Source organism: Rhineura floridana, chromosome 4 (assembly GCF_030035675.1).
Source record: "Rhineura floridana isolate rRhiFlo1 chromosome 4, rRhiFlo1.hap2, whole genome shotgun sequence".
Classification (NCBI taxonomy): domain Eukaryota; kingdom Metazoa; phylum Chordata; class Lepidosauria; order Squamata; family Rhineuridae; genus Rhineura; species Rhineura floridana.
The window spans coordinates 58,485,373-58,508,527 of NC_084483.1; the positions used below are offsets into that span (position 1 = coordinate 58,485,373).

At 41.2% G+C, this 23,155-nt stretch overlaps 1 protein-coding gene across 2 annotated transcripts in view; it reads left to right on the forward strand.

Moving 5' to 3' along the window:
• Positions 1-23,155, forward strand: part of FAM135A (family with sequence similarity 135 member A) — a 107,257-nt gene that overhangs the window by 7,667 nt on the left and 76,435 nt on the right. For both annotated transcript variants that reach the window (XR_009762167.1, XM_061623085.1), the window contains exons 2-6: positions 7,005-7,091; positions 8,405-8,529; positions 14,098-14,177; positions 15,224-15,363; positions 17,209-17,279. Coding sequence is in view for 1 of the 2 variants with exons in the window: in XM_061623085.1 (XP_061479069.1) it covers positions 8,453-8,529; positions 14,098-14,177; positions 15,224-15,363; positions 17,209-17,279 (368 nt within the window). In the remaining variant the exon portion in view is untranslated. The remainder of the gene's footprint in view (positions 1-7,004; positions 7,092-8,404; positions 8,530-14,097; positions 14,178-15,223; positions 15,364-17,208; positions 17,280-23,155) is intronic.

Consider the following 23,155-nt stretch of genomic DNA (forward strand, 5'->3'; position numbering starts at 1 on the left):
CACATTTTTCTAAACTAAAAAGCCCCAAATGTTGTAACCTGTATATGTAAAGTTAGGATTTTTTTGCTGCATTGTGCATCACTATACTTGCTTACATTGAACCACATTTTCTATTTTAATGCTCATTCATTCAGTTTGGAAATATCCTTTTCAAGCTCATCTGCCCATCTCACTTTATGAACTTTGGCATACTGTTTCAACAGGTATGCTGTTGAAAAGACACTTCTCATACAGTAGTCACTAAGTTCCCATTTATATGGTCTTTTTATGAACTTGAAATGTGGCCCTCTGCTCTTCATCTTGATATATCTAGAGTTTATATACTGACAGTGGTGTGCTGTGATTTGCTCTGAGGTTAGTCAGAAAGTGGAAGGGCGGTATCTGGGAGACTCAATATATTGCAGTAAGAATGTTTTAACCTATGATGTCTCTCTTGGAGGCCTATAGAATTATGCTATTGCCAAGAGGATGCATTGATTCTTGACCACACTCACTAATTGCAATCTTGACCCCCAGTCCTGCAGGCTGGAGGGAGTTAGCATGGGACTGTAATGCCCCTCTGCTGTCAACCCCTGGTACACCTGTGGAAAGCTCCATAGTTATAAATATCCCACTGGTGGTAGTGGCCCTGAAACTGGATGTGGCTGGTGTGGGATGGAAGTTGCCTATGATCTGCTGCATCAAAGCCTCTCCATTCCCCTGAGAGACTCCAGGATCGGGCTCATCAGCAATGCTGGCATAGGTAACCCTGCCCCTGATTGGGGGGGAGGAAAGAACTGTCAGAATGAAGAAAAAGGAATTGCCCCCACCTCCTGCACTGGCTACTGCAAGGTGGCTGGACTTGGGAAGTCGTGGTTCATCTGCTACGTCACTCCCCCCACTTTAGAATTTCTCTGTAAGGACTCAGTCATAAACAACCTGTGTTTATAGAACCTGGCAAGTACATTATTTAAGGCGCGTGGAAGAGTTCTTCATAGTGCTGATTTAGTGCTATACACAACTTGATGAAGACTTGCTTTTGTACTTTGTAATGATGTGTGCTGACAGAAGATAATATTCTGTCAGCAGATTCCAACTTTTTAGGTACTCTGGAATAAAATGGACTACTGCTGTATATATGATTCGGCACATATATGCACCTTTATGCATCATATTTCATTTTATATGTTGTTCAGAGTCTTTTTTTGAAAGTTAAGTAATTCTCCCCATAAATGAAACTGTTGTTTTTATATATAGTAAACCTTTTACAAGAAAATCTCTATTAAAGCTATGCTTCCTTATTCTAATCCAAACTTATTTTATGTCTCCACTCTTCAAATAGTGCTTGCTGTATACTTCTGCACCTCTCTATTTTTTCCCAGACTACCATTTGTTTGTTTATGTTCCTGATGGTTTCTGCTGTTTTTCATTTGTATTCTTTTTATTATTAGTTTTTAAATCAGTCTTATAAACTTTCCACACTTGTTCTGCTATGCAGAAAAATAATTAGGCTTACCTATTTCAGATATTTGGTGTACATTCAGGGTTTATTGGTAATTTGAAGAGATAGAGGGAAGCATATTGTAGGTGTCCTTTGGGGCAGGGAGTGTCTGTCTGTGTACCTGTAGGATTCCTGTCAGTGGATGCCAATCTGGGGGCAGAACAAAAAGAAATGGATTTTGCCACAATTCCAGTGATGTGGTGAAGTAATTGCCTGTTCCTGTGGGAATGAGCAGAAGTCATTTACTCATATGAAGGAAAGTAAAGGGGACACTATTGTGATGCTGCTATTGCTCATGATCCCGAATATTTTCTCTTGAGAGCTGCACAATTTTCACTCCAAGTTAATTGCTGCCATTGACTTAAGTGGGGAAAAGTAAACCACTGTTCTTGGAGAGTATTCAGATGAGGGCTGAGCTTGCTTTGTGACTAAGCTACTGTCAAACCTGGGGGCAGGTTTTGATCCTGCCTCATTGTCACCTTTAAGAGCTGCCATGAAAACAAAAGTTGATCCATCTGTTTTTATGTCATAAAGTTACAATTTAGAAGTCTGACTGTGCTGTGATGAAGAGCCCATACCCATTCTCTTTGGAACAGCTGGGAGGAGTTAAGCCTTGCTTGCTTGCTTCTTTGCTCTTCTCCGGTGGCTGGCATTTCTTTGATTAGCTGCTCTGATGTCACTGCATTGCTTGTAAGACCATAGAGACCTTTACAAGCCTTAGACCCCAGAGCTGGGTAAAAAGGGAAACATTTGATTCTTTATTCAGTAGTTCATCATAGGCACTTTTTGATTAAACTAAACTTTAGCATAAAGAGTGATTGGGTGTGAATGCCAATAGCTTTTGGGCAACATTTTGCTGATCAGTTTAATTGCTCAGTATTTTGCTGGAAAGGACCCAGCTGCTCATAAGGCAGGTTAGGAAGTGAAATGTTATGCTTGGAACATTTGCCATGACAATCATTGTACACAAGGTATTACTTGACTCACTATACAGTAGGTGGTCAATATGTAACCCATCACCTAACATCATTGTTTTTCAGTCAGTTTATCACTTTTATACCACCTTTTAGCTCTCAAAAAGTTCTCTAAAGCTGTTTACATCATTAAAATTAACCATAATATAAAACCAGAGCATATTAACAGAAGTCTGCCTTCTTCCTTCCTCCTTGCACTCTCTAAAAGCCCCAACTATCTTTCTGTTGTCATGAAAAGTCTATTATATTTGGGTTCATTCATTACTTGTAGCCATTAAATTGTTAATTAATAAATCTCCAGATTTCTATCACAACAGGCCAAGAAGGAACTGGCTCCTCTAATGATAACAGAACTTTATTTTTATATTTTATAAGAGCAGACAATATATGATTTTTAAAAGAAAAATTAGAAAGGGGGCCCAGTTATCTAGCCACTGTAATGTACCTAAAGGCCTGAAAGTTGAGCTGTGAGGAACCCGTGACCCTCCAGTAGTTGTTGGACTCCATCAGCCTCAGCCAGCATGGCCAGCAGTCATGGATGGTGGGAGTTGTAGTCCAACAGCATTTGAAGAGCCAGAGGTTCTCCACTTATGCTTTTCAGCCTAATTAAGCTGTACTTCAATTAACTTATTCTTGTTTAGGAATAGTTTTGCCACAAAACTTTTTTCATAAGTTGTTTTCCTCTTTAGTGTGTTTTGCCTCTTTTAAAATTTCCTGTTCCGATAACTAGACTTTTCTGTTCAGTTATTTGATGCTCATTTCTTTATCAGTCTGATCAAATACCCAGTTAAGATGGTGAATTGTCAGTTCAATTCTTTAAATTCAGTTACGTAAGAAATAGATAGCCCCTATTTAATATGCTATAGCAGATGCTAGGGCTATAACTGATTAAAAGGAAGTTTAATTGATTTAATCATACAAGTTTTATTCTGTTAATCTATTTGTTTATATTTGCCTATGGGTAAAACAGTATTTCTGAAGTAAGAAGCATACTTTGTTTTTTAATGATGCACATGTGTGTTATAGTAGGTTTCACCTTGCAGGAAACATTGACTCCCTGTGTGAAATAAAAGGGGGAAGAAAAATGAAGCAATATGGTGCTTGCTATCTGCAGTTTTTATAAGCGCTTGTGTTAAAAATATTTTTAGATCATTGTTGCCCGATTAATTTTTATTATTATGAAGTGGAAGTTAAGAGGAAAATAGAACATCAGGTGATTCATTCTTACTCATCTGTTCCTCAGATAACTCTGCTATTTAGAACTTTTTAAGACATCCTAATTAAAAGAAGCCAAGATAAGATGATGTATACCCTGGTTTCTGTGACTACCTGAAAGTATAGTATGTATTAAAATAGCAGTAATTTCAGGAATGCTTCTGATCCCAACCATTAGTATGGAGGAGATGTTTCAGCCTGCAACCTATGTATGCTGTGCAATCTCCAGAGAAAGCTTCTGTGTAGAACTCCTCCACAAAAAAACTTTTCAGTGGAGATTGTACTAATATCATGAGGAAACAGGGCTTGCTTTTTCGTGGCACACTTACCAGATATATGGTTGGGAACTAGAGAGGCCATCTGGGAGTATGAAGGGGTGCTGTCTAGACAACCTTTTATACTTATGTCACTAGTCCTCATTCCCTTGTCTTTTTATTTCCGTTTTCTGGAATTCAAAAGTTACATAGGGAAGGGATGAGAATAAAATTAAAGTGTTTTCCCCCCAGTGCTGCCCTACCTTGCCTTCTCTACCTCCTCTCTAATGGTGTTATGAATTAGCTTGAAGATTAGAATTGGTCTAAATCAGGGGTTGTCAATCTTTTGAGGCTCCTGGGCACCTTTGCAAACCAGAGAAACTGTTGTCAGCACCAGACATACTGCAATAAAGCTCTCATCACAACCAGTTCTATTGGCTACAGCATAATTCTTCTTTCAAACCTAATTTCAGCTGGGAAGAGGACCCTATGTGCCATAGAAGGCCTCATCATGTTTTTTCCCGGGGCAAATGCAAAGAACTGGTAGATGATGGGCTTAAAAACTAAAACAGCAAATCTACTCTTATGCTTGCAGTTGTCTTGTTGTGTCTGTGAATAAACTCATGGAAATGCGATTTGTAGTTAATGTAATAAATTGAAGGGTTTTTCAGAATGCATTTACTTGATGGGTTAAGTTTTCAGCAGAACTGCTACTGTATTCTATTTCTAGTTCATAATGGGCTGAAAGGATAGGGTACGAAGAATGGTCTTTGAAACACTTTAATTTATAAGAACGTAAGAAAAGCCTTGCTGGACCAGATGGAAGGCCATCTGCTTCAGCATCATGTTTCCTACAGTGACTAACCAAAATGCCTGTGAAAAGCCCATAAGCAAGACATGTGCAATAGCCCACTACTTAATGACAGGTGTGCTTCTTTTTTAATAGGTCAGTTTAACCAACTTCACTGTGTTTTGTATTTTGTAGAACAATTTAAATAACAGTGTTTTGCAGTTTTTGGTGGCTAGGCTTGTATAGTTTTGAAACAGAATAAATTGGTGGTGACACAAGGATTTTGTCTTCGTGTTCTCTCTCGCCCCCCCCCCCCCCGGTTAGATTGGAACTGTGTGTTAACAGACAACATGAAAATGTGTCTCCCAACTAGAGTCACTCTTTAGTTTTTACATTTATTGGGGTGGGAGTTGTTTCCTTCTTTGTATATCCTGATCATTCTATTTTTTTCTATAACATTTTTGCCTGTTTCTTTAACATACAAAAAAAAAATATCTAACAGTCATCATATAAAGTTGCATTATTTTTTGTGCAAAAGCTTAATTCAGATAGCCAAGAGGTTTGGAGCTATTTGTGTGATTTAAATTACTCTGAGAATAAATCTGCTTAAACAGTTTTATTTTCAGATGGTTGTTGGCATTCAAAGTCTTTGTAGTCCTGATACTACTTTGTTCTTTTATTAGTGCTTGCTTTGGCCATTTTTAGTGACTAATACTACTATACAACATACTTATTTCTCAGTTCAGACTTGATTTTTCAGTACATAGACCTTTATAATCTTAAGCAACACACATTATTCTGCAGTCTGAAGAATGAAGTGAAAAATAACAGTCTGCCTATTCCCCAGAGTTAAGTATTGATATTGAAATAGAAATCATGCTCCTTGTGAGATTATTTTTATGTAGCCTGAATTTGGAGGAAACATACTCTACTACTAAGATCAGAAAGTCTGTCTAAATGATATTTCAGGATTTTAAAATTACATTTTATTTTCTGCTGAGCTGTATGCTTTCCACTGGCCAAGGGAAAGGGAGTGGAATTCTACTTTAGAATAATTTGCTGTATGTAACATAGCATTTATGCCAGAGGCCTTGTAAAGATACAATATTGAGCTGCGGCTAGTGCTAATCCTTGTCTCCAGGCTGGTTAAGATCTCAAATATTCAGTGAATTAATAGCTTAGCTTGCCAAATTAAACTGTATTCTTTGTATCTTTGTTCAGTACAGTGTAATTCACAGTCACAGTTAATGAAAACCATTAATTGCAAACCAACTTTAAGCCATAGTTTAACATCTTGGTTGTAGCTAATCCATAACTGTGGCTTAGGTGTTCAGATAAAATGCTAACCACACTTAATGAAAATAACACATGGTTAAGCTGAAACATATTTAAACATTACAACATTTGCTGACAAATAACATATTTGCAACTGTGATGCACATCGTATAAGTGGAAGTCTGTGAAAAGTTTATTGGAAATAGGATTTCCCTCCCCTCGCTGTATTATTCTCTCAGCAGTAAAAAGGCAGAAGTAAAGAGGCAGTTAATTTGCTAGTTGGAAGTGTCCAATAATGGTTATTGCCTTAGCTTAATTGTCTCCACTGTGGCTATAAACAACTATACATCTTTCTACATTGGTTTTGGGTTAATATGTTATGAAATCTGAACATTTTTCTGGATATAATTGCAGTAAATCAATTGGTTGCTTTTTGAAACCATTCCAAACAAAGATATGTCAGGTTTTTTCCATATGTAAGCCTTGATTTTTTGTTTGCTTTAACTTAGTGACCTAGGTTGCACATCACATTAAACCATAGTTTAAAGCAAACTATGGTTTAATGTGTATGCGCAGCATGTGTATGCGCAGCATGTCCATGCATGCTGCATAAAGGTTCCTGGGGCTCTCCTGCCTTGCTGTGCTGTGGACAAAACAAGCCAGAGTTTGGCTCATTGTTTTTCTCCAAAGTTACCATTTGAGATTTGTTTTGGGGAAACAAACAATGAGCTTGGGTTTGAGCAACGTGGGTTTCATCTGCAGAAGCAGGAGAGGAGTTCCCTGGGAATTTTTGAACTGTGTGTATCAGCATGCTGCTTGTTCACATTAAACCACAGTTTGCTTCAAACTGTGGTTTAATGTGACATGTGAACTGGATGACTGGGGATTAGCTTTCAAACTATTTAAAGATTTAATTTGTTTACTCAGAAAACCAAGAAAATAAGTGCATTGATCCGGGTCTGCGTGTAGATTGCTTGTATTCAGATGTACAATAATTTGATTTCTTTTTCTTACAGAGCAAGCAGTATGCTTTTCACTGCAAAAACTGGGAACTGGAAATCTGCTTGTTACCTGTAATTAAAATGGATTATTTATTACTAGAGGTAAAAATGAAACTTTTTAAATAGTTTAGTGTCCATTTCTGTAACATGCCTGTATAACTCCCATTGCATCATGTAGTATTACACTGTATCAATGAAAGTAGAATATTTCACTGTAAAAGTTATATTTTACCTGCTGAAGTGTGAGACTTATTCAGTCTAATATTAGAAATTTAAGACCGCATCCAACACTGCAAATCATCTAGACTTCTGTCTATGCCACGGAGCTTCCCCTCCAGCTCCCCCCTCTGAGCACGCTCTCAAAATCAGCTCCAGAACATGGAAATGGAAGTCCAGTTGCACAAACAGAACTATCCGCATGGAGCAGCTTTAGATACAGCCCTTAATTTTTATGTTACTTGTGATCAATGAAATGTAAATAGTTAAAAGAGCAATTGACATTCTACACTTGACAACAGTATGTTGCAAAGTTTACCACATTCCCTTCACCCTGGTTTTCCAAGATACTTTTCTAACTAAACATTCTGTGGGTCCTGAATGTCACTGAGCATACTCAGTTCTTGTTGGGCTGGTTGGGGAGGGTATGCCCTTGAGTTGTTGTTGTTTTTACACATGTTTAAACAAAATGTAGTTTAAACTAACCAAAATTCCCGAGTTTGGATGTAACCAGGAGCTCTGATTTTAAAAATAGGAGCAAGAATTTCCAAACATCTCTCCACAATACCAGAGGAAGACAGGGGAGAAAGGAGCGAGTGAGCCCAAAGCTCGTTGCTGCTCATGCCCGTAATACTCAACCATAATTTACTGTTGTGTTCACACATGGGCAACTTTCGTTGCTGTGTGGTTAAGATGCAAAATTAAGGTTTCTGTATTTTTGTCACTAAAAGATACACATGGAGGCAAATTTGTTTATTTCTTCATTAACAAAAACTGTATAAAGGGTGCTTTATTGTTCTAAGAGTAATTGAAGAATGAAAATTTGCTTTGCAGCCCAATCCTAAACATGTTTTACTTGGAGGTGCTCCCATTGAATTTCATGGGGCTTACTTCCTAGCAGGTGTGATTAGGATTGGCACGTTAGGTAAGCAGAATTCAGTTCCTCTCTATTGTATGCGACTAGTTCTGAATTGATAATATATTGTTCGTTTTGAAGATGGAGGTGAAGCTGAAGCATCAGTTTCTGTCTGCTGTGGTCGGGGGAGGCACATAGTGAAAGAGGAAGAGTTATGCAACATTTTCATTAAGGGCATAGATCTATGTAGTAGGAAAGTTGTTCATGGTTCATACCAGGATTGGGTAATTGAGAGTAATCAACATTAAGTACATCTCAAATGTCTTGTGTTTCTCCTTTCCAGTAAACAAGGTGCTGACAACAGTTCTTTGACTTCTGCATCTACATAAAAATGAGCGAAGTACAGGCAATGGTAGAATTCTCTGTGGAGCTCCATAAGTTCTATAACGTGGATTTGTTTCAAAGAGGGTAGGTAACATTTTTCTGTTCAATAATGAGGCCATTATATATTGTGGTGGTGTTAACTACTGAAATACTTGTAGGGAGAAGATTAATGGATGATTGTAAATCCTTATAGTTGAGGGTGTAGAAGCCCTTCTCACTGGATATTGTTTGTATGATACAGAAAAGGCCTGCGTGGTTTGAAACATCTTTCTATGCAAGAGGGACTGAGAGGCACTTTTAAAATACACTTTAAAGTTTTATTAACATTTGTCATTTTAAAACTTTAAATCTGAGGGCACTTAAAGAAATAATCAGGAATCAAAATTCTCTGTGCTATGCTGTGCAGCATCAATCATGAATGGAATAAGATAGTTTGAGCTTGGTTTGCATGTTCTCTCAAATGCATGGATATGAATCCTTTATTTTGAGGGGCAGTGTTCAGAACACTGAGCTGGAGCAGGAAAAGCTTCTTGGACTGGCTATGGAAAATGGGATGTTGTAGGGGGTCTGAGCAGCTATATATTTTTCTGCAGTTTGATTTGTGTTGGTAATTGCATAAAGATCCTTGCTCACACATCTATACTTTATTTACTCATCTTCTGCTGTGGTGTGTTGCTAACTATGGAAGATGAAGAACTGACTGCAATCTTTTGCGTAGTCAAAAGAACATCCTGACTGTGTTTGTGGTACTTGGACGATACCTTATTTTTATTAGTTGCTGATGACATTCCAGTGGGCAATGACTGATGCTCAGTTCTTCAAACATTTTACAGAAGAGAAATATTTTGTGTTAGGTTTGGGCTGTAATCAGATGGGGTGATTGTCTGAAATTTGGATATTATTTGAATGTGCTTAGAGCATAGTTGTGATTTGTCAGCCTATAAGGAGCAGACTTTGTTTGAGTGACCTAGTTTGCATGTTGCAGAAATGACATGCAAACCAGGTTTCTGAGTTGTTTGCCTGCTCCCTAACACATGGAAGAAACAAAACACGATCCTTGGCTTAGTGTTACATCCAAACCATGGATCATGGTTTCTTTCACTTTCCACAGTCAGTAAGCCAAGAACAAACTTTGGCTACAGATTGTGGTTTCTTTCTTCCCAGCACGAGCGGAGATAAGTGAAGCAGGCATGATTCACTCATGCATGTCATGGTTTAAGGCTTACCTTGATGCACAGATGCAGTTGTGTGACATAAGTTGAGTCATAAGAATTTTGTAGTATAACTCTATGCATGAATTCAGAAGCAATTCTAATTGAGGAAAATAGGGCTTACTCCCAAGTAAGTGTACATAGAATTGCACCTTTACAGTGCAATCTTATTTATGCCTGCCCAGCAGTAAGTTCAAGTAAATGCGTATGGAATTGCAGTCTTAACTAGATTTCAGCTTTCTAGAACTCTTTAATTTCTAGCTTAATTTTTTTTTAAATATCAAAATTGATAATTCATAATTGTTATATTGAGGACAAATTTTGTTTAAGTGTTGTTTAATTTACACATCTGGAGTATTTATTGAGTTTAAATACAAATGTCCATATTTGTTTTTTGTGAAATGATACTATGTTGACGTTGAAGGTGGCCACAATCCTTTCAGATGAAATTCTGGTTCCCATTGCTTATGGTGCAGTTGTCTTGTGTAATCAATATCATGTTTGTTTCCAAATCTGATCCAGGGTTGTTGTTTTTCTGCAATAGTCACGCATTTTGGGTTAGCCCTGGAGATTGGATTTTCTATGGGATCATCTTTTCCTTTTTTAAAAAAGAAAGGGAGAATTAGACTTTCCATTTTGCTGAAAGTCACAATTGCACTGATTCATGCTGACACATGAATTAGTGCAGTTGTGACTTTCATGATATGTAAATTGAATGTTAAACCCTCGGTTGGGCACCTACAATATCTTCTTGCCTAGCTGATTTTTAAAAAAATGAATTATATCTAGACTGTACTTGTCAAGATCTAGATATAAAATACTGGGTTGGATATCTCTGTTCTGAAAAGCACTGAAAGTCTCACAGATATAATGAAAGAGCAGAACATGCTAAAACCTACCTTGTTATTGGCAGTTGCCAACTGATGATCTCAGCTGCCAGTTTCCATGTAACTATCTCTGGCTATTCCTACAAGTCACCAAGGCTAGTCATTCCTTTTCATGTTGATATGATACTGAAAAGCTACCTGAAGCTAGTAAGATCAAATCAAATGTTACTTCTGTAAGGCAGTATAATTTGAGCTGAAAAATCTCCAACTCTGGCTAACAGTATCAATCCAGTACTGCAGTGATAAATTCTGTACTGAAGGAGACACAGCAAGTGAATTGTTTAATTGAGAGCTGGGAATATACCACATTGATTTACCTTGTATAAGTAATTAAGTTAGGCCAAGAGGTTGACCCGCTTACCCAAACTGACAGCAAATATTCACCAAGTGGGTCCAAAAACAACAGTGGGTATACTCTTCATTGAGGGATATCCTAGACAATGCTCTACAGTAGGGCCCCACTCATACGGCAGGTTAGGTTCCAGATCCCCGCTTAAAAGCGAAAACCTCCGAAAAGCGGATCAGCTGTAGTGCAGGGGTCTGGAACCTAACCCACTGATCACACCAGAGGAGATCAGCTGTAGTGCGCTACAGCTTGTCTTTTCCTACTCCAGTGCGATCAGCTGTAGTGCAGGGAGCTCCAGCCGCTGTGCTGCAGCTGACAGCGGTCTCCACACTACAGCTGATCGTGTGCTACAGCTGATCAGCTGTAGCATGCAATCAGCTGTAGCTCAGGGAGCTCCAGCCGCTTGGCAGCACTTGGCCCCTGAAGCTCCCCATGCTACAGCTGATCAGCTGTAGTGCACAATCAGCTGTAGCACCGGGAGCTTCAGGGGCCAAGCGCTGCCAAGCAGCTGGAGCTCCCCACGCTACAGCTGATCGCCCCACTGGCACTGTATTAGCGGAACACCGAAAAGCGGGGCCCTACTGTATTTGCTCCTTGGTTATGTTGCTTCCTGTAAGTAAGGAGCAGCCATTATAGTGCTTTCCAGATGTTGTGGACTACAACTGCCATCAACCCTGATCGTTAGTCATGCTGGCTGGGGCTAATGGGAGTTATACTCCACACATGGAGGGCACCACATTGGATATCCATCTTCTGCTAACTGCCTCTGGACCCCACTGTGTCGAGTATAGATAGGCTTGGATACTGTATGGGAATATCAAAGGAAGGGCATATTGTCAATAATGTGTGAGATCACATTTAATACACAAGCTACCAATTATTGTTTGAAAGGCCACTTTTAATGTCTTTTCATTTGGAAATATAGAATATTTCCTGTTACAGGAGATTAAAAACTAAAACCAGAATTACTCCAAATGTGAGAGATACGAAGATTTGAAAAGTATTCTTGACAATGGACATCAGTTGAACATTGTCAGTTCTAGCAGCAATTATACTTCTTGCTAGAAGGAAACATAGTGGCTTTAGTCTGAAATGCAAAATATCTGCTATCTTCTGCACAGAAATTGGAACATTTATTTTGACTAAAAATTAGGGAGCTGGAATGTGTGTACATTCATTATGGCCTTTGTGCATTTAAGTACTTTGATTATATCAGGGGCTTAGTCTTATTCTGGAATTAAAGCATTAGTTCATTCAATTAATTGATCAATCAGTTTTCTTAATCAATTATATTGATGTAATATCTCCATCCCTACTTTAAGCAGTTCTTACACAATATTCAAGCATAGTTTCCATGTATAGTTTAATATGCATTATGCCTTGTTGGAATTTGCCTGGTATTTCAGAGGTTAGAAATGGAATTTTAACTTGTTGGCATACTTTTCCTGAGTTAACTCTTGTGAGATTATCATATTAGGATTAGGAGGTAAATGTTTATTATTAAAAACTGTTTTATGTCATAAAGTATAATCTTCATTGCATATCAAGCCACCTGTTTTGAGTATTGTTCGTGTAGTGAAACGTGGATTATGTTGATTTTGTGAGATCTAAATTTTTCTAGAATTGAGGATTAGCAGTGAAAAGCCTGAAAAATAAATGAGATGTTTTCTCGACATTATAACTTTTGATGCTTGCTTGCAAACCCACTTTAATTAATTTGTAAAGAAGGAGAAACATTTTATTGGCTCCATGCTAATGAAACCATGGAATAAGCAAAATAGATTAGAAGTCTGATCAGTAACGTCATTGGTTAAGTACTTTAACTTGATTTATTACATCGTAGCAATAATGTTTTTTATGAAAATTCTGTGGTAGTAGTCTAGAAGTGAATGATTTCCATTACTCTTGAGGTGGGGGGGAATGAACAGAAACAAATGATTGGAAACATTAAATGGGCTGCAACTGGGGGAGCAGCTTTAGGGTCAGAAACTGCTTTTTGACCTAGACACAGATGACAGTGCAAAGGGCAGGTTTTGTCCCCAACCTGGTGATGCCACTGACTACCCTGCCGTACTTTCTTCTCATAATGGAAGCGTGAATTAATTAATTGAGCTGTGTCCAATATTTTCACCTACATTCACAGAAGGAGAATCGCAATTATGGAGCAAAAACACTGAATACAGGACCATCAAAATAAGGTTCATTGTATCAGTAGGCAAAATTCAGAGCTTGGAAAAGTTACTTTTTTGAACTACAGCTCCCATCAGCCCAATCCAGTGGCCATGCTAGCTGGGGCTGATGGGAGTTGTAGTTCAAAAAAGTAACTTTTCCAAGCTCTGGTTTATTTATCAGGGGCCAGGTTGGAGGAGCAACCTGTTTTAAATGGATTTAGAAACAGAATGTGGTAGATCTGATCAAGCTTTGCCCACATTGGTTAACCTTTTGCATCAAGTGGCTGCTTACATGTGAGTTGCTTGTACATTGTTTTTCTTTGCTTTATTTTTTAAGAAAGCCTAATTATATGCAAAATTACATGCAAAAATACATTATATGTATACTATGTATGAAAGAGTCAAGCCTCATGCAGTGCTATATTTGTACATAAGTATTATATACAATCATATGCATTGTTATATGTATTTATTTATGAGCTGATTATTATTTTAGGAAACCTGGAGTGCATACATGTGTATAATATACATACAATAATGCATATAATAAGCAAAAATTGTTTGTAATTCTAATGGAACTAAACTGGGTTTTTAAAAAAAACCTGTGTCAAAATCAAGGACCAAGACAGGAATCGGGGGAAAATCCATGTGTATAAACTTAACATTGAGATTTTCAGAAAATCCCTTTCAGATTCACGAGGTCCATTCTTTCATCCCTGCCAAATAGGATCAGTGGCTTCTGTGCACATCTGAGTAGGAAAAAACCTTAGCAATTAAGAGACCCAGATCTGACTGGTGGTGTTATGCTAGTGTAATATGTTTAACTGGTTTATTTCTCCATCTCCTCTGCTTAATTGGTGTTGAATTGTTTTAGTTCCTGTTAACAGTAGTGTAATCTGCTGATTTTATTAAGTGGTTTTTTATTGCCTTCTTGAAGATGATGTTTGGTAGGAAAGTGGGGTAGAATTATTTAAAATATATAAATATAAGGACACGATGAAAGAGTATTCATTTGGAAATATTTTTGTTTATTGTAGCTTTTACCAAATTCGTGTATCTATGAAAATTCCTCCAAGAATTCCACACAAAATTGAAGCAAGCTTATTACGTGCAACGAGTAAGTGTGAACATCTTTTCATTATTATTTTAGTTTTTAATTAATACTATTTAATAAATAAGAGATGTGAACTGATTAAAGTTTTGTTAGTTAAGTAATCATCTGCCTTTTAATGGATGGGTTGATTGATTAATTTTAGACAAAAACCTCACTTTTTTAGATCTTGAAGAAATGTAAAAGTTGAGTTGTGTCCCTCTGGTGATAGAAGACTCTTTGATCTAGCAAAAGCTATTTTGGGGAATATATTAGGGAAGAGGACTGTTTTTTTGCTGATTTCTCCTTCCACCTTGCTCCAGAGCACTGGAGGTGCTGGGAAGGCACCTGCAGGAGAAAGAGTGAATTTGCAAAAATCACATACTTTTTCTTTCCCAAACAGGTATCCATCAGCAGAGGATCACAATTTGACATAACAGCTGTAATTTATTTGAATCATGTGAATACTTCTGACAGTGGGTGGAGATCGAGGGCCACCTATGCACATATTTTTTCATTGTTGCCTGTTGGAAGGCTGCTTAAAATGATTACCTGAATCTTGACAAAAATCATTACCCTTAGAGAAATCTTGCTTAAGAGCATTCATACTCAAAATGGAAATATGAATACTGCTGGATTTAACAAGTGTTTAAGAGGTGACTGAAAAAAATCAGTGGTTCTTTTGAAAAAGCAAAAAACAAGCAAATATAAGAGCACTTTTTTGCTCTGGTTCTCTGGTATTTTCATTTTCATTAACCCTGTGGCTTATTGGTTATGGTCCATCATCACTTGTATACTTTGCCTGGATATTTGCACTATTTCTTTGTTTGCAGATGTTATTGTTATCTTTTAAATTAACCATGAGTGCCCTGCCTTATTTGCTGTAGAGCAGGTTTTTAAGTGTTTGAATGGCTAGTCCACTTAGAGTACAGTATCAGAATTACACAACTTTTTATTACAAATATCCTTTTGTTAAAATGCAGGGCCGCCCCATGAGTCTCAGTTGTCATTCTTTAAGCAGAGACAGAATCTTGATGTTTTGAGCTTTGATTTCTCTTATCCATATTCCTCAGGTGCTGATCTTGCCTTTCCAGCTTCAGTCCATGGCAATGTAGTTTGCAGTAAAACCTTTCAAATTCTTTATAAAAATGAGGAAGTGTCTGTGAATGATGTTATGATCTTCAAAATTAAAATGCTGTTGGATGAAAGAAAGGTAATATTTCATTTGCATATACTTAACTGTTAAAATAACTTGAGGAATTATCAGACACTGTTATAGTTCTGAAATGCACGTGGCCACTGTGCCGTAACTAATGCACATATAACATATTCAAAATCCTGTGCTCCAGCAACAACAGCAGCTGAACAATAAATGTAGAAACAAATGCTAATGCAGCAGTATTGATAGATACTCCCAGAGCATCCTTGGGAGCCACAGTATAGCACACCAACATTACAGATGCAAGGAAGGCAGTCTGTAAGCATGCAGCAGCATGGTGATATCATCTTACCCAGTATGAACATAGCCCTCCATAAATAAGATACAAGCAAGCTTCCAAGAATAGATAACAGTACAGGGAAATCTCAGAAATCTCCTATGTCCCCAGTGAATGGGGATCATCCTTGTAGAACATGGTGGCTTCCAGGAAGAAGGTTTGAGCTCCACTGGGATTTCAGTGATTCTACAAATTCAGTATTACAAATATTGCAGTGGTAATAAGTAATAGGTGGCTGTGTCCTTCCTCACCTTAGTGATCTTTTGGTCAGGAGAGACCCCCTTAGTGTAAATCGTCACCGGTTGAAGACATGGCTACCACCTGCTGTGTAGGGGAAGGTTGTTTAGCTAATGCAGAGCTGGCCCTAATTGCAGGGAATAAATCAGAGAGAGTTTTTGGCCATAGGTGTTTGAGAGCTCTATATGCCCATCTCTTTTCCTGGGAGTCTTAAGGAGTGGGATGAAGGAAGTGCAGATGGCCTGTTTTTGAACATGGTTTTCCAAGCCCTTGTTGGGCCTTGTCCTTTGCTTACCTACGTGATATGCCTTATCCCTACAGAATGGAATTGGGATTCCTGGTGGATATTTGTCTCTGGGTCCTGAGGCAACAAATGTTCTTCATGTGCTCTTTATTTTGCTTTGTTCTCAATGCACAAACATCCACATATTCCAAGGGTCCAACCACAAAAATAATCTGTATGCTCCTTCTTCTCTAGGCATGGGAACAGAATGACATGGCCTCACGCCACACATCTTGATTATATATGATCTGTGTTTCCTGACAGGGGCTCATTTGTTCCTGGCCGTGTGATGTAATTGGTTGCATTATTAGATGGAAGTCTATCAATTATCTAGGGAAGTGCAGAAAGAGGATGAGCCAGTCATTTAGAGCTCTTAATTTATTATAGTGGGAGTACATTAACTTACCTCTTTAGCACATGGAATATGCCATTGTCAGAGGTGGGATTGATTCTAGCCAACTCCCACTTCTCTCCCATCATGCTCCAAATCCACCTAATTTTTCATCTTTCAGTGGTTGGCCGACTCCAGATACCTGTTGCCATACAAAAGGCTATGAAAACATGGGCTCCTTATGTTAATGCATTTTTGGCCTTGACCAACAAGGGATTTATTTATTTATTGGATTTATATCCCGCCCTTCCTCCCAGTAGGAGCCCAGCAGGAGATTTAGCAATGATTCTCTCCCTGCCAAGCAGGCACGGCAGCATGTCATTCAAACAGAATGTAAACACTTAAAATAAGCCCATTTTATATGGTCAGTATCCCAGATAAAATCCCAGGCTCTCTAATTCATTCAGGTGTTTTAAGTTCCATTAGTGACCAAGAAAGGTGATTGCCGTTTACTATTTTATCTGCCATTCCATTGTTGCAGATTTTATTATCGTATTTCAACTTAATATGTACCACCCTGCAGTAGCAGAGAAACAAAGGGTTGTATGTAAATACTTCAAAGAAAATAAGTGAGGATAGGATCACATGGTAAAGCTTTAGTTTGTATTACCAGGAATAATATGTAATTTTTCTCCCAAAACTTCTGTCTAGATTGAAGAGTCTCTTAATGAAATGAATTTCCTGCTGTCTTTAGATCTACACTTTACAGATACAGATTATTCGTAAGTTTAAAACTAACCTGTGTTTTATTGCCAAACATTGCAGTTCTTGCTCTTACTACTTTTAGAGAAATGACTCTCATGCAAAATTCTGTGTGCATCAGTGTATTCAAGGAATTGTTTGTTTCACTGTTGTGGAAAGTTCCATACCCTGAAGCTCATTCTCAGGTAGAGCTGTCCCAATGGGAAAGTAATGGCAAAGTCCATGTTCTATATTTTTTAGGTCCTTGTATGTGCTGAAATTCCTGCATGCAAAACCACCCTTGGATTAGGCATGTATGTTGTAAAGGATATTGAAATTATGTGTAAAATTTTTTTATGGGAGATTGACCCAGATGTCTGGGTTTAAATTGTATTTTATTATGTTGCTGTCTGTATGGATTTTACTATCAATGTGTATATATAAAGTCAAGTTCTGTGCACTTTTGCATATGTACACTATATTGACTTCACTGAAAGTCACACATGGATAGCTACATGCAAAATCCTAATCAGAAATCTCTGGATTTGTAAGAGGCTTTCCAATTATTTTCCATAGGAGGACTGCCATCAAGCGGGTTACAGCTCCACCTATCGTCTGAAGGCAAGAATGTTTTTTGAAGTCAAGACTAGGGGCGTTAGGCCCCTTCCACTCTCCAGTTCATTCTTGCCTTCGTCCGTGCAAGTTGGATATATAGCTAGCGTTTAGATAAGTTTTTGTGTATTTGTGTGACAGGGTGTGGAGGTTTTGTGTGTGTATTCCACTTTCTTTCCTTCCCTCTGTCTTGTCTCAAACTGTTTTTGTCTTATTATTTCTGGGGAATTACTTTGGGGGGTTCTCCCTGGCCCGTGTTTTTTCCCCAGTGCTTGGCCTAACGGCGCCTTAGAGAGACCGCGGCTGCGGTTCCCTCTTTCTCAGGCGGCGGACGCTGCCTTATACCAGGAGCCTGCGGCTGCAGCTTCCTGATCTACTCCGACGCTTCTTTCGTACCTTTGCGGCTTGCCGCCTGCCCCAGGAGCCCGCTGCTGCGGCTTCCTTTTTTCCTTGGTCCCTTTGTTCGTTGGATTGCCGCCTTCTCGTTTACTGCCGCGGCTTTTCTCTACGAGGCAGTTCCTTCATAACCCCCCCGCCAGGAGCCTGCGCGGCTGCAGCTCCTCTTCCTTCCCTTTTAGCGGCTCTTATTAGTTGGGCTGCTCGGCCTCTCCCGACTCGTTCCGCGGCTTTAAAACTCTCACCGCAACGGTGTCTAGGAGTCTGCGGCTGCAGCTTTTTCCCAGTTTCCCTGCTACTACCCACGGCTACGGGGATTTTGCTGACCGCCCTGCCTCCTTCGCGGAGTCTTTCCTACCTGGCTTTCAAAGCCGCGATTGCGTCTCTCAGCCCCGCGGCTGTAGAGTGTATTTGAGGCCGTTTCTTTTGCATTTATTTTTTCTGTTCAACCCATTCAGCTCGCTGGTGCTCCTCACTGTCCACCATTGCTCCTTCCTCTCCCTCCGCCATTTTGATTAAAAAAAATTCCCGCTCTTTTTGCGGGCGCCATTTTGTTTGTCCCTTTTTTCCCGCTCTTTCTTTCTGTTTAGCCTATTCACTACTGAAAAGGGGGGGTTAGCTTACAAGGGCCGTGGATAGCAACGCCAAAGGCTTCAAGTCAGCTCCCACAGCGCGATCTGCCCTTTGTTTGTGTGCCGCAAATAGGATCCTATAGACCTACATAGGTTCCTCTACTGAATCTGCTACTGCTGCTGCCTCTTGCAACTATTGGACTACTGCAACTATTTGAACCAGTTCAGTCTCATCTTTTACTGTGTCATCAAGGCTGTTTTAACTGTACATTCTGCCTCATCCGTGGCCGTGTACCAAGGCTGTTTGGACTGTACATTCTGCCCCACTCGTGGCCCTGTACTAAGGCTATTAATACCGTGCAAGCTGTTTGAACTGTACATTCTGCCCCATCCGTGGCCGTGTACCAAGGCTGCTGATACTGTACATTCTGCCCCATCCGTGGCCGTGTACCATTGCTGTTGAAATCATACATTCTGCCCCACCCGTGGCCGTGTACTTAGCCATCTCAGCAGGTGCATTCTGCCCCATCCGTGGCTGTGTACTGAGCCTGTTTGGGTCTGTACATTCTGCCCCATCCGTGGCCGTGTACTGAAACCCCTAAAAAAAATATGATGGCGGAACAGCCAATTACAACTCAGGCAACCAAGCCAAAACAATCTAAGGCGGCCAAGCATAAGCACACCAAGGCTGTTGCCAAAACTAAACATCCATCCAGCCACAGCACAACCAAGCGACCACGCTATGTCTCTGTTCCGGTTCCCGAGGGGGCGGGCCAGGAACAGTTAACGAATTTATTTCACTCTCCCACTGCTTCCTCCGAGGAGGAGGATTTTGCTGGGTTTCCTGACCAACCAGCAGCCAGCCACCCTCCCCCCATATTACCACCTAGGGCTTATTCATCTTCACAGCCTGCTGAGCCGTCCATAAACTCGCCTCTGCAAGCGCAACCGTCTACTTCATCGGGGCTGCAGCTGTCTCATGAGTTCATATCACAACTACAAGACATGCTGTCGTTCTTTACTCAAACACAGCCACCGTCACAAGTCCCCGCCATTCCTCAGCGCAGTGTGGACCACTATGTACGCAATGAGGCAGATCTATCCTGCTCTCCAAATCCTTTTGACATTGCCAGGGGCAGGTTTGTTGATGACGTTTCTTGTGGGGAGGAGTCACACTTTGCTGTACAAGCTGAAGGAGACGAATGGAGTGATCATTCGGAGCATGAGGAGGATTCCTCTTATCGCTTGTTTGATGCCTCAGATTATCAGCCCCTTGCTCGTAGAGTATTGAACACCCTTGGACTCCAATCTACACAACCTGCAGCTGCCACTGCCACTATCAAGGGGGCCAGGGTCCTGAAATCCCCTACGCCAGCAGAGCACTACCTTCCTGTGCCAGATCCTATTGCTAAACTGGCCAAGGACGAATGGTCTCATCCATTACAATCACTCCGTTTTAATGCTCTGGCCGACAGACTTTACTCGCTGGCTCCGGACTTTACAAGCAGACTGGCTGTCCCTGGCATAGACGAGCCGATCTCCAGTCTAGTCTCTAGGTCCCTTTTGCCGAGGGAAGGAGACTCACATTTAAAGGACGCCACTGAGCGGAGGCTGGACTTTGCCTTACGCAAGAATCATGAGGCCACCGCTTTCTCCATGCGAGCCTCTGCATCAGCTTCCATCTTTTCCAGGGCAGCGATGATGTGGTTGGATGACCTCTTAGATGATCCTAATCCCGATCCTGTTTCTCTGAGGAGGTCACTGATGAAATTGCGCAAGACAGCGGCTTTTGTGGCTGACGCCACCTTGGACGCAAGTCAGCTGGGAGCACAAGCTATGGCAGCTCAGGTAGTCGCTCGTCGGACCCTCTGGCTTCGTCACTGGCAAGCGGATTCTACAGCCAGAGTTAATTTATCAAGGGCACCTTATTCCGGCTCATTACTCTTCGGCGAGGAAGCCCTAAAGGCAGTGCTTGTTGACCCCAAGGATGCTCGGAAGCCTGTCCTGGCCACTGTCAGGAACGTTGATCGCAGGCCCTTCAGACGCTTCACCTCATACCGCACGACCCAGCCCTTTCGAGGAACACGGCCCGGAGGACGAGGCCGCGACTTCCGAACCTATGATTTCCGTCCCTCCAGGGAAGTCTGGAACAGACGTTTCCCAGGCAGAGGTCAGTACCAGGGGCGCAGAGGTACCTCAACATCATCATATAGGGGAGGGTCTCGCCAGCACAGACAGTAGTGATGCGATACCAGTTGGGGGCAGACTGCTTCTGTTTGGAGACCATTGGCTGCAGCTGACTCAGGTCGCCTGGATCAGAGATCTTTTTTGTTATGGCTATGCACTAGAGTTTTGGGCAACCCCGCCAGACAGATTTCACCCCTCTGTCTGTCCAAGGACACCAGCCAGGCACTGCATCATGCAGACAGCCATACATCATCTCTTGGACATAGCGGCGATAGAGCCAGTCCCTACAACAGAGAGGTCGGAAGGGGTGTACTCCCTCCTATTTGCTGTGCCCAAACGAGATCTGTCATGGAGGGCGGTTTTGGACCTCAAGTATCGCAGATTCAAAATGGAATCCCTCCACTCCATTACAGAAAGCCTTCACGAAGGAGACTTCCTGGCTTCTATTGACCTAAAGGAAGCGTATCTCCATGTGCCCATTTGCGTAACCCACAGAAAATTCCTTCGGTTTGCTTTCGGCCCCCAGCATTTTCAATATCGAGCGATGCAGTTCAGCCTCTCATCTGCCCTGCGAGTATTTACCAAGGTGCTACTCATACTAGTGGCTTACCTCCGGCTTCAAGGGGTCCATATCTACCCCTACTTGGACGATCTTTTAATACGGGCGAGTTCCAGGGAGCTGGCTCATCACCATCTAACACTCACACTCCATGTCTTGCAGGCCTACGGCTGGCTAGTCAATTTCGACAAAAGCCATCTCCAACTGACCCAACGCCTACAACATCTAGGGGCGATGTTGGACACCCTCCAGGCGATGGTGTTCCTGTCTCCAGACTGCATAACTGCCATCACAGACATCGCACAGTCTCTGATGCACCACGCAACAGCAGACGTCATGCTTCTGGCCAGGGCTCTCGGAATGTTGGTGTCAACCATTCATATTGTGCCATGGGCGCGAGCTCATACGCGCCAACTCCAGTGGGCTTTGTTACCATTTCAGCAGGACATTGCCAGGTCCAATCATCGAACAATCCCCTTGAGCCCCGCACTGCGTCTTTCATTCCGCTGGTGGACGAGGGTCCAACATCTCACCCAGGGCACTCCGTTCAGAGATCCCCGCAGGTCTGTTATCACCACAGATACCAGTCTCCTCGGCTGGGGAGCCCACTGCAACTCCCAGTTCGTTCAGGGGCTTTGGACCACAGCAGAACAGACCCAGAGCATCAATTGGCTAGAGCTGAAGGCTGTCCACTTAGCTCTGCTCCATTTTCAGTCTCTGTTCCCCTTGGACCATGTTCTCATTCGAACGGACAACACGTGTGCCAAATCTCATTTAAACAGACAAGGGGGGACCAGGTCCCGTCCTCTGCAGGACCTAGCTTCCCTCATATTCGACTGGGCAGAGCAACATCTGCAATCCATAAAAGCAGAACATCTCAGAGGAATTTGGAATGTGACAGCAGACTGGCTCAGCAGACAACAAGTCTTTCCAGGAGAACGGAAACTTCATCCATCCATTTTCCATCTTCTCCAGTGTCGGTTCGGCGTCTTCTCAGTCGATCTATTTGCCTCCAGTCGCAATTGCCAGCTACCCAGGTACTTCGCTCAATACCTAGACACGACAGCGGAAGCGGTGGATGCCCTATCACTACCGTGGCCTATTGTACGCCTTCCCTCCAATACCACTGTTAGCCAGAACCTTGAGGAAGGCATGACGCGAGAGGTCCCAGCTGGTTCTGATAGCACCATTTTGGCCCTGTTGACCGTGGTTCTCGGATCTCCTTGCCATGTCAGTGACGGATCCTTGGACGCTCCCGGTCAGGCCAGACCTCTTATCCCAGGGCCCAATATTACATCAGGATCCCCATTGGCTCAAGCTAACAGCGTGGCTTTTGAACGGGGACATTTAAGGTCTGCTGGCCTATCTGACACTGTTATTGACATTATCTTGGCCTCGAGACGACCATCCACCACCCGTATATATCAACATACTTGGGTGGCATTCTCCAGATGGTGTCAGTCCCACTGCCTCGATCCTTCCCAGGCCACAATACAACAGATACTGCAATTGGGCTTCCTGATGGGACTTAGACCCAACACCTTACGTAGACATGCGTCCACTCTGTCGTCCATTCTCTCAGTTTCCTCTG